This window comes from Pholis gunnellus (assembly GCF_910591455.1).
Source record: "Pholis gunnellus genome assembly, chromosome: 16".
Taxonomy (NCBI): domain Eukaryota; kingdom Metazoa; phylum Chordata; class Actinopteri; order Perciformes; family Pholidae; genus Pholis; species Pholis gunnellus.
The window spans coordinates 20657621-20670120 of NC_136543.1; the positions used below are offsets into that span (position 1 = coordinate 20657621).

Below are 12500 nucleotides of genomic sequence, written 5' to 3' on the forward strand. Positions count from 1 at the left end.
GCCAACAGAAACAGAAACAATAAAAGGAATTGCAATATGAACAAAAGAGACGACATAACAGTAAAAAACAAAACAAAACCTTTAAACGTTAAACTTACTGACTACAGCTTCACACTGAATATTTCTGCTGCGGTGAAGAAACTACAAGAACAATCCTGATCAGAACTGCAACTCTTCCTTCCCTCTTCATACTAATACAACAGAAAATACTACGTTTCCTATTCAAAGAACCGAACATCTAAAAGCACAGAGCTGCAGTTCCCCCCTTTGGACCACATGGGGGCAGCAGAGACATGGAAACCAACCTGCACATGCTCGACTTCCTGGATACGGTGGTGCTCGGCGATGAGGGCGGAGTTTGGTAGGACCAGGTGCACTCGGAGCCCTTCAGGTCTACGATGACCTGCAGAGAGAGACGGAAAGAGGAGACCTCAGGGAGACGAACCTCTGTCAGCAGAACCTCTGCAGCGTGTTGACAGCCGTCCGTCTCCTGGATCAGAGGACCGGGTTCACCTGTTCAGAGGGTCCTACCTGCTCGCTGGAGGCCGGCAGCTTGTGCGGGTCCATAGTTAGAGCCTTCAAGTCGTCGGTCAGAGTCTGGAGGTGAGTGATCTCCCCCAGCATGGACATCTCCTCCTCCTGAAGACACACAAACACACCGACCGGCTCAGAAGTCTGCAACAAAACGCTGCTGACAAAGACGCCTCTCAGGTCTGCAGGGTGATACTTCTAACAGTCACAGCTTCTGTTTCTAGCGGTTCTTATAAAACCAGTGGTTTGGATGTGAGACTGACCACGACAGGCTTCAGCATGGTGACGAAGCAGCAGAAGCGACTCCTCTCCTCCACCAGGGCCTTCCTCACCGCCTGCTTCTCCGTCTCCTCCAGCAGCAGGTATTTGTCGTTGACCTCCTGCATGGCGCTGTCCAGCTGAGGCTGGAGGTCCCCACGGCCTGGAGACACACACACACACACACACTTATAATCACATGTTCTGGAGCAGAACATCATAACCCAAATATGAGAAGAGCAGGCAGGGAGGAGAAATAAAGAGCTGTGAAATCTAATATCTTAAACACAACTTGAGTTGCAGAGAGAACATCCTGTTCTGAGACTACAAACACAACCGACCGCTTGAAAACAACAGTTAGAGCTTCTCACGAACCTTAAACCCACAATTAAAGGAATTGAAGGAGTTTTCTCGCCGGCATCCAGCGAACACACACCAAACATTGTTGGTGGGCTCATTAATTATCTGCACACATTTGATTACAAAATACTCTCAGTTTAATATGCAGAGATGTGAAGTAAGAGCATCATGTTGTATGTTTAACAATGACCAAACGTTTTAACTCCTATTTGTTCTCTGTGATATAAACTGTCAACAAAACCACAAAAACTCAGTCACAAAGTGTCTTTTACACGATTCCACAGAGGAATAAATCACCGATCATCCTGTAAACTCCTCGTCTATTCTTCAGCACAGACACAAACATATGATTAAAGTCCTTAATTCCTCCGGTGAGATACGAGGCCGAGTTCTGCTGTTTACTCCGATTACACGCCGACGTTCTCTTGTTCACGAGGTTATTAGGGAATCAGACGACTGCTGAAAGCCGACTCGGCTGCTTCAGAGTAAATAAAAGCAGCTTTTCTTTAATGTCTCTCTTCACCTTCAGTCACATTCAGAGGGATTACAAAGCGAGCTCCTCCCTCCATCGCTCTGCCTTTACATTCGTTCCAACTCAGCAGAGGTTCCCCTTTCATTTTTCCCTCCCTCTCTCGCTCTCTCATTACATTCATTTCATTCCAATTCGAGTTCAATCGCAAGTTATATGTTCCTCCTCTTTGAGTCTCTCCGTCCCGCTGCAGAGGGAGTTCTCTCGCGTCGTAATAACAAGGCTGCAAAAAGTCTCGACCACATCTGAGGTTCCTCTGGGGTCGATCCTCGGTCCTGTTTACTTTGTCTTAAAACACGCTGGAAGCCACCGAGTGTCGGCCCGAACAACAAGCTCTGGTTTCTGCTCATAATAAGTCTCGTTTCGATGCGATGAATCACACACTTGGAACTGTTTGTTCTGAAAGCTTTACCACGTGTTCTGGTGTTTAGTTACGTTTCTTTGCAGCTAAGTGAGGAGAGAGAAGCGTTAACTCTCATCACTCTAAATGTGATACATAAAGTCATCATTCTGTGTTACAACATGTTGTGATATCCTACTGTAGGATGTGCTATGCTATGTTACTGTACACGCTAGCCTGTCATGCTATGCTAAGCTACTCAACAACATATCTGCTGTGAGCGGTTGTGTTATGCTGTTTATACTGCAGCTTAACATAAAATCACATAACAATATTAATCTAAATGTTTGTACAGCGAGACTGTACTTTGAGCTAACATGCTGAAGCTAAAGCTAGTTTAGCATGTTAGCACGCTAACATTTGCAAATTAGCAGCAAACATGGAGTCATAGGAGTGAATGGTCTGGATGCAGTCTCACTTATTTATGTATTTACTTTTTATAAAATGTCATATTTTATCTCTTTAGAGATTCTTTGGTTCAAGCTTCTCTAAAATGAAAGTTTTCTGCATTTTGCTGTTTTATATTATCGTAAACAGTTGAAATATATTTGTGGTGAAGATAATATAATGAGCTGAATCATCTTCTTCCAGTCGGTTAGCCTGCTGTGTGTTGTCGTGGTTGGATGGCGTGACACGAGACTGTTGTTTAGCTCGACTCTGCTCTTTTGTTGTGTTCGAGGTTTCGGTTTTTGTGAGTCACACAAACATCTAAACGACGTGGGAACATATCTCAGCCGACCGAAGAGAGACGGATGTGAATTTAGGAAACACGGAGCACGAGAAGCTGTCAGAGACGGAACGTGTTTTCTGACTGTAAGGAAATAAAACATTCTGCTCTCCTCCACCTGCTACATTCATGTCAGAACCAGTCACAGTTATTTATCATTATTATTATTATTATTGCTACATTAACACCAAACTAGACTAAAAACATGGGGGATTGTTCTGAAGGACAAAACTAGAAGAGAAAGACGAGTTGATAATAAAGTAATCCTGTGTCTTATTGTTCATAATAGACAAGAAGTAAGAAAACAACTTACCAAATACATCAGCTGGACAGAGCAGTGCATGATGGGACATCACAGGATGAGGAGGAGGCAGATAAAAAACAAAAAGAACTTTAACATTTCTTCAGAAGTGGAAAAAGTACTCAGATCTCAAAAGTAGTAATACTACAAAAAGCCATGGATTCAGAATGGTACTCCAGTAAAAGTATCAGCATCATAATACACTTAAAGTACCAAAAGTATAAATACTCATTATACAGGATAATATATACTATATTATTGGATTATAATCATCTGAGATGAGAAAAGAGTTTTTCTCCTGACGGGCTTCGCTTAGAGTTTGATTGACAGATCATCAATAACTATTTATGTTTTTTATTTTTTAAACACTTTCCAGCGACGGATTCTTCTGTGATTCTGTGAAACAAACCGTCGTGATCTGGTGACATCTCGACTACTTTTAACGAGCTCATCCTGAATGAACCTCTTCTGAGCAGATGTCTTATAGAAGCATTGAATCATGGGAAAATATATTGTATATCTAAGTTTGGATAACGGGGATCGCCTTTACGTTACATCACTGTAATACCACGACTGAATTAGTTATGAACGCCACAATAACAGCTCATGACTCACTCCTACCGAACCGTTCCCGTTCGTTCTCTCTTTGATGACCGTTTGCTACAAACGTCATCGAGATGTTGAGCGTTTGTGCAACTTCATAATCATTTCACAGAAGTGATCAAAGAGATAGAAAACCTTTCTTTGCTTTCTTCTGCAGCTTCAGAGTGTCTGAAGATCTCTTCTTGATCTCCTGACGGGCCTTCTTGTACTCTGTAGAGAAACACACACACACACACACACACACACACACACACACACACACACACACACACACACACACACACACACACACACACACGTAGAGATGGATGAACACACAGTGTGAGGTGTGCAAAGAAGCATGTTTTATGGTTCGATATGCAGACATATGAATATACAGAGAGTCGATGACCAGCACACAGATGTATAAACCGCATGGTGTCTGCTTTCACTTGTTGTCCGCGTACTCGGTGTCGTGTACTCGGTGTTGTGTACTCGGTGCTGTGTACTCGGTGTTGTGTACTCGGCGTCGTGTACTCGGCGTTGTGTACTTGGTGTCGTGTACCTTTGGCGTGGTCTTTGTCCAGAGTGTTGGCGACTCTCTTCCAGTCCTCCGTCTGGTCCTGTAGAGGGTTGATCAGACAGTCCAGAAACACCCTGCCAACACACACACACACACACACACACACACACACACACACACACACGCACGCGCACACACGCTGTCAGAAAACACAAGTCCACATAATCCGCTTCATAATCCAAAATGTAAAAGAAATATAGACCACAATGTAGCCGGACTGACGATCTACTTACTTATTCTTTCCCCTTTTTTTCATAATTTGTATTTATTTATTTTAATAGTAAATAATATATACAAATAATATTAATAGCTATAATTATTATTATCATTATAAAAACATATATTATTAATTATTTTTTAAATGTAATAATTCATTTTAAAACCACCAATAACAGTGATGGTTTCTGCCACTAAAGCGCTCAGATTGTTATTATAAGAGTCTGACTACATCATGGAAAGAACCCTACAGATGAATACAATGTATCCAGTATTAATTAAATAAAACTAAAAGTATTATTACACCTTCATTTCAATAAGGTTCCACTCTTGAATCCCAAAAATGAGTTTACCGACTCAGCTGGAGCTCTCGTCTTCTCATTTCAGCCTGACCGACTCTCTCCCACCGTACTGGGGGAGTTAATGGACTCATGCAGAGACAGGGAGATGAAGAGGAGGAGGAGGAGGAGGAGGAGGAGGAGGAGGAGGAGGATCGAGTTGGGTTTAGGAGCAGACAAGGTCAATGAGGAAGAGGTGAAAGAAAAAGGAGGCCATGATAATGTGGGTTAGACGGAAGCAAAGACTGAACGGGGAGCGAGTGAGATGGAGGATGGGAAGCTGACGCAGGAGGAAGAGGAGGAGCTGGATGCCATGAAGAGCTGGGAGGAGATGCTACACCTGTTCAACACACACACACACACACACACACACTGATCTACTCACATGGAGAACTGGCGGAGTTTGGCCTCGATGCTGCGGTGCCTCATGCACATCCTGGTGAGGGCTGAGCCGATGTCTCTGGTGCCTCCTGAAAGCAAACGCAGAGAAACGAGCCGTCACCGTGTGGCTGCAGAAGATCTTTAAAAAACGGCTCAAACACCTCAGAACTAAAACTCAAATCCCACGATTACAACACGTAAAAGAGCTGCAACGAGAAGTTAACCCACAGAAAGGTAATCACAGAGTATTTTGATAATATATAATATATATATAATATATAATTTTTCATGCACCAATCGCAGATTTCCTGTTTTTATTTGTTTTATATCAGACTAAACGGGTTCTCTTTGGGACATTTAAAGACATCATCTTTGACTCTGGGTTGAAGATTTTTCACTATTTTCTGACATTTTATAAACTAAATGATGAATCGACTAATCTAGAATATAAACGTGCGCATTCATCAACAATTAAAACAATCTTTACGTCACTGCACAGACAATCTTACATGTGATCCATCTGCACCAACACTTTCTCATTGATGTAACGGCTGCAGCAGCTAAAGGGTTAAATGCGTCTCTTGTTCCGTCTTCTTCAGAGCGTTGGAATAAATGTTAAATCACTTTAAATCACAGGTTGTCAACCTTTCGTTACTTACGGCCCATTTCTTATCGTTTAAGAAATCCCTGGACCGATAAATGAGAAACAAAGAAAAAGAAGAAAACTAAATTGTGCAGTGAACATGTGAAGTCTGTCAGCTGAACTGACCACAATCAATACTCCGCTCACCCTCACCGCCACTGACGTTGTGAATACTGTACTTGTGTAGCGCCTTTCTCGTCTTCAGACCACTCAAAGCGCTTCAAGCAACATTCACACACCGGAGGCACAACCTTTGGGAGCGATTCAGGGTTAAGTGTCTTGCCCAAGGACACATCGCCACGGACTGGAGGAGCCAGGAATCGAACCGCCGATCTTCTAACTGAAGGCCGACCCGCTCTGTGACTTTGGCTGCAGCCAACAGGACGCCAGCAGAAAACAGAAAACAACAGGTTTGACAACCTTCTGTTGGAGTACAGAGGTCAGAGGTCGCCTCCTCAACAGCAGCCCTCTGCGGCTGATAGCGACTTGTCCTGAGTGTGTCCCTTGCTCAAGGACACTCCAGCAGAGAGCTGATTGTCAGTGCAGCAGAAGCTCTATGGACACCCGGGGGGGGGGCCAGATGGTCGTCTTCTCTCTCTCCCCCCCCGACAGAGCACTCCCTCCTGGGGAACAGTTCAGCAGACCTCAGCCTGTCAGCCTGGAGCTTTCCAACGTCACCAACTGTCCGTGTCGGTACACACATCTGAACTTTATACCAATACTAAAGTACAAATACACCTTCAACATTTATCATATCTTTGTTTTTGTTTCCATACGTTTTATAATGAATATCTGACAGTTCGTCCTATTTTATCAATCTCGTATATATCGATAAACTCAGTTTCTCTTTAAGGTCTTTCACTTTTTCGTCCAGCTAGTGTATAATGTCAATGAAGGGTCCCCATGAGTATAGTATACAAGTGACTGTGTGTGTGTGTGTGTGTGTCTGGGGTGGGGTAGTGAGCACTGCATTGCACCACTGACACCTCTTCCTCTCCTCTGCTCTTCCCTTTCTCCACATGTCCTCCTCTTCCTCTTCCTCTCTCTCTCTCTCTCTCTCTGTCCCACACGTCTTGCTCTCTGTTTTTCCTCCTGGAAGCCTTAAAAAGGGCAGAAACTAAGAGAAAGCCTTTCCTCACAGCACGAAGAGACCATGAACTAAGACGGATTTAATATTTAACTACATTACATTACATTATTCTATCGTTTAAAGGCTTTTTAAACAACAACAACAATGTATTCTCTTAATGTCGTCATTTTACTTCCTTGTTGGACATTCCTGTTTACAGTCCTGGGGAAACCACCGGATCACGTGCAATACATGCGTTTGTTGTTGTTGTTGTTGTGTTGACATCAACAGGTGAAAGTAATGTTGAAGTATAAATGAAAGGAGACATGAAGTTCATTCTAGTATGTCGGGTTTCTACTAGAACACGTTTTACATGCTTTAATGTCACATCATGCCGAACTGAATACACCTGTAGTTACCTGCTACATGTTAGCGCCTGTCTCTTTAAGAGACCCCCCCCCCCCCCCCCCCCCCCCCCTCCCCATTCCAATGAGCCTGCATGTGACATAGGAAGGGGAGTCACATGTGATTGGCTTGTTGCATCACATGTTTTCTGATCAGAGGGATATGTTGGGGCTGGATCCATGCGTCAACCTGTTCTTCAGAAGAACATCTGGCCGTAATCTCTTCTAACTCCAAACACTGTTTTTCCAGCATCCTCACACATCATCCTCCTCTCTCCTCCTCTCTCCTTCTCTCTCCTCTCTCTCTCTGCTCCCATCACCGCCGCCCCTTCTCTCTCTCCGTTACCGCAACCTCCCCCCCCCCCCCCCTCCCTCTTCCTGCTCTCTTCTCACCTTCGGACGAGGCGTTACATCCTCTCTTCTCACCTCGTCTCCTTCTCTCTGCTGCTGCGCTCGTCTAAGAAACGAGGCGTCATGCTTCTGAATCAGTCCGGGCTGACTTCCCATCAGCCGGCGGGGCTGTGCAACACGCCGTAGAGCTCCGGTGTGATTTCAACAGGCTGACATTAATGTCTGTGTTTGTGTTCGTGGTTTAGAGAATGTGCTCTGGAGCAGCAGACATGAGTCAAAGATGCTCCGACGCTGCACCCTGCCGCGGTGTCTCTCCAGCGGTTTGAAGTTGAAGTCCAACAAAAGAGCAAACAAAACAAATGAGCGCTTTCATCTGCTGCTGTGGCTCTCGAGTGGAAAATGAATTAAAACGATTCAAACACGGTGTTGTTCTCGACCCAGTTTTACTGAGATCGATGAAATCCTCAGTCCAGTGAGAGAGAACGATCCTGCAGCTTCTAATATTAGTGTTTCATTCATAAACAAGAGTTAAGACTTGAGAAGAAGACTTGCAGCGACTTGTGACACGACTTTACTGAACGGATGACAATAGTTTGATATCAGTGCAGCCACAAAGCTTAATTCAATTAAATGTTATTATCTGATATTTAAAGTATCAAATGCTCATCTTTAATCCTTTCAGTGTTACTTCAGATTAAGTTTATTAATTCTTGTTTTCTCTTTGCACTAGTTCAACACTAGCATCCTTTAATCATAAAGCACATTTTATTACTCGTAAACTCAAAGTGCTTTGAATTTTGTGCGTGTGTGTGTGTGTGTGTGTGTGTGTGTGTGTGTGTGTGTGTGTGTTGTCAGGACGCAGCCGGATTGGAAACTTGAGCCGAGTGGAACAAAAGGAGGACGATCGTTTCAACAGGAACTGCTGAGTGGACGGTAAAGTAATCCGATCTGATTGGACGCTGCCGGGACACGTTTATTCAGTGATCACGAAGCTGCTGCTGAGAAGTTCTCTCAGCACGTTCACCATCAGTCAGCGGTGATAATAACGGTAAGAAGTTCACACGAGACGCATTTATACCGTTAATTCTTGTCTCAATCAATTCATTAATTACTTCCCAAAGATACTCTTTTAAATGCTGCTGTTACTGAGCCTTCATGTATAATAATAATAATACTTTCATGATAAACTATCACTTCTTATTAAAGATAAACTGTGTTTCACAGTTAAAAGAACAACAAATACAGAAAAACAGACAATAAAGTAAAGAATACAAATAAAGTACAACTTCAGAATAAAAAGTTCCAAACATGAACGAATTAATTCAAATTAAATTGATCTAAAACGCTGAAATACTTGTGTCATTAATAAAAGCAAACGTTTATCAGGTTAATAAATCAGTTTAACGAGTTCAAATGTTTGGTTTTCAGTAACATTATATAACTAAATGTACTTTGAGACGTGGAAACATTAGTAAAGTGTTTGTTCTCTCTATTTTGCAGTTAAATACAAAAGAATAAACATTAAAATAAGTTGTTTTTTATTTCTTTGGTGAACGAGTTCCCGTCCTGGTTTCAGCAGACTAGTTCAGTTCCTGCAGGGTCACAGTCACTCGATTAGTTCCTGGTCAATTCAGCTGATTGACCCGACTGTGGACTCCTCACTGTGTGTGTGTGTGTGTGTGTGTGTGTGTGTGTGTGTGTGTGTGTGTGTGTGTGTGTGTGTGTGTGTGTGTGTGTGTGTGTGTGTGTTGACTGGCACTGAGACCCGATTGACCTAAATCCAGTGGGACAGAGCAGCGTCTCTGTCTGAGCTGCAGCTGCAGCCTGAACGGCCTCGAGGCTCCACAGCAGCTCATCTGCATGTGAGACCAAAGGGGACCGGCTCAGACCCTCAGAGGAGGTCCTGATCATCACGTCACGAGCAGCAGCAGCAGCAGACTCGTGTCTCAACGCGTTCGTGACAGGATGAACTTTTAGAGTAGTTTCCCTTCAGCATCATGAACAAAAAACACATTTACCCTCAAGTTAGGGCAGAAAAGCAGGTGCGTTATGGTAGCAGCGGCTAATGTAGCATGTAGCATGTAGCATGTAGCCCCCAGCAGCAGTCTCACTTCTCTCTCACTCCACACCTCCAGAATTCTTCAACATGTTTTTAACATTTTCAATCTTGCAGATTTCACTTTAAGATTAATGTGTCGGCATGTAATTAACACAACTATTAATAGGAGGTTTTAATATTTCTCTGTAGTTTTTTGAAAAGTGCTTATTAATTATTAAAGGCTGAACTACAGTAACGGAAGCTTCCGGCAGGTCAGTGAATTATTATTATTATTATCCGACTGAACGTAACCTTAATTTAAAGAGTAGCTCAGAGGGAGCTGAACGAGATCTCTGAGCTCTCGACGCCGATGAACCAGCCGAGGGAGTCGAGCGCTGCGGAGGACAGTCGTGACCTGGAATCTATAAACCCGCCTCATCCCAACAGGAGCCACACAAACACTGGTGGTACTGGGATGAGGAACCGGAGCAGCTGAAGACACACACACACACACACACACACACACACACACACACACACACACACACACACACACACACACACACACACACACAGCAGGACAGCCAGTAAATCACTGCCCTGTATTGGGAGACTATATTTCTTGCCTTGTTGCTACAGGGAGGTTACAACTAGAGAGCTATTTCTGAGAACTGGAGCATGAAGGAGAGAGAGAAGAAGAAGAAGAAGGAGGACAGATGACGGGATGAAATCGTACAGTTAGGAAGAATATAGAAGGAGACGGGGAGGCCAGAAGAAGATGGTTCAGTCTGGTTGTTCAGTCGCTAGTGTTCCTTGCTGTACTCTAGCTGTCACTCAAACGGTGTGGGCGGGACCTCGTGATCTCTTTCTTTACCTTTTTCCTGTGGAGAAAAGGAGGAGAAGAATGTCTCTCTCTCTCTCCCTCCCTCTCTCCCTCCCTCCCTCCACAAGGTCACTTTGCCACTTCAACACGTCTCTCATGTCAACAAGCAGCACGAGTGTCTCCGCCGTCCGTCTCTTTAATGGCGAGTTGAAGATAATTAGTATTTCGTGGGATCGGTCACATTGAGATCAGCTGGAGAGATGAAACACACACTTCTATTCAACATGACCCACTTCACATAGGATATATATATATATATATATATATATATATACATATATATATATATATATCCCATCAGATCTGATCTGATCTCCTATTGGTTCACACTGACTCCTCGCTCTCATTCCATTTCAACATGTCGCGTCACTGATACGAGTCTGCTTCACGTTTTTACTCCACGCTCACTGCAACACGACTCAGCACAAACGAGTTGTGTGCCCTGGGTCTCACCTCTCAGGGAGGTATTTGCTGGCGATGTGTTGGCCTTCTTTTAACTCCTTTAAGTGGGTTCACGGTTCGTGGGAGTTTTATTTTGCCCCGTTAGAGGAGTAAACAGAATTCCTCAAAGCTCCTCAGAGGTTGACGAGGTCGTACGGTCCTGGAATACCACACGGATCCAGGGAGGGGAGCAGGCCAGAGATGCCAGCCTTCTGCAGTGTGTGTGTGTGTGTGTGTGTGTGTGTGTGTGTGTGTGTGAGGGGGGGGTTACAGTACAGTCTTAGGATTCTTTAAATAGGCGTCCCGGGAATGTCTCCCCTCTCCCGTTACGTCCTGATGTATCAGTTTGCTGTTTTTTACCATCACGTCTCCGTGTCGTCGTCCCGCCTCATAAACATGACGGGCGATGTGACATTCTTAGGATTACTCGTTCTTTACGACTCTTTAGAGTTTTAACTCTCTGGATCCCGAGTGTCTGGATCACACGCCTGCAAACTCTGTATTTGGTAAAAAAAACTCTGAACAGCTGGAGGTTTGGATTTGATTTGTTGTCTCATTACACCTCATATTATAAAGTTTCTCAGTAACGTTCAACATTATTAAAGTTAAAACAAAAAGCATCAAACATGTAGAATCACATTCAAAAACACTAAATCACCTGAAAAATAAATACTTTTCATTCCATCTCATCATTTGTGTATCAATGTGAACCTTCTCTTAAAATTCTGACTTTATTCGCACAGTGTTGAACTTTATGACTGTTTTCCTCCAAATTATCAGAAAAACAACTTTATTATGAAGGCTGCAATCATCAGCTACTTCTACTGCCAACAAATCAACAGCTTGTTTTCTGAATTAATAAAAGATCAGATCAGATAATCAAACATATTTAAGGTAACGTCTTTAAATCACGTGTTTGTGCCGCCAACAATCAAAACCAAAAGATATTCAATGAACAACGACGTCAAACAGAGAAAAACACTGAAGTAAAGAAAAGTTTAGCGGGAGTCGTAAACTGCATTTGAACTGTATTTGCAGCATCACTCGTTATCTCTCTCATGACTCCTTGAACTGTAAAACACACGGCGGCGGATTTATCGGCCTCCGAGGAGCTCGGGAGGAATATTTGGGGAGATGTTCGTGGACTGAGATGATCAGTTATTTCTCCTCCTCTGGCAGCTGAGAAAACACAACCGCCGAGCAACTGGCTCAGAGGAGGACGCGGAGACGCACCGACCTCAGTCAGTCCGTCACTCCCACACACACACACACACACACACACACACACACACACACACACACACACACACACACACACACACACACACACACACACACACACACACACACACACAGACTGGACGGGTGGAAACACGTTTGGATCTACGGTGGAAACTGGAATGCAGAAACAGGATCCCGCTGGTATCAGACGCTCTTTAATCTCAAACGTTTTAAAACAACGTCC

General features: G+C 43.7%; 1 protein-coding gene across 1 annotated transcript in view; it reads right to left on the minus strand.

The window, feature by feature from the left end:
* Positions 1–12500, minus strand: part of LOC306707821 (protein MTSS 1-like) — a gene marked incomplete at its 5' end in the record, with an annotated part of 41925 nt that overhangs the window by 6470 nt on the left and 22955 nt on the right. Inside the window, 7 exons of the mRNA XM_079175454.1 lie at positions 306–403; positions 532–639; positions 795–952; positions 3119–3130; positions 3845–3919; positions 4254–4345; positions 5211–5295. Of these exons, the coding sequence (XP_079031580.1) occupies positions 306–403; positions 532–639; positions 795–952; positions 3119–3130; positions 3845–3919; positions 4254–4345; positions 5211–5295 (628 nt within the window). The remainder of the gene's footprint in view (positions 1–305; positions 404–531; positions 640–794; positions 953–3118; positions 3131–3844; positions 3920–4253; positions 4346–5210; positions 5296–12500) is intronic.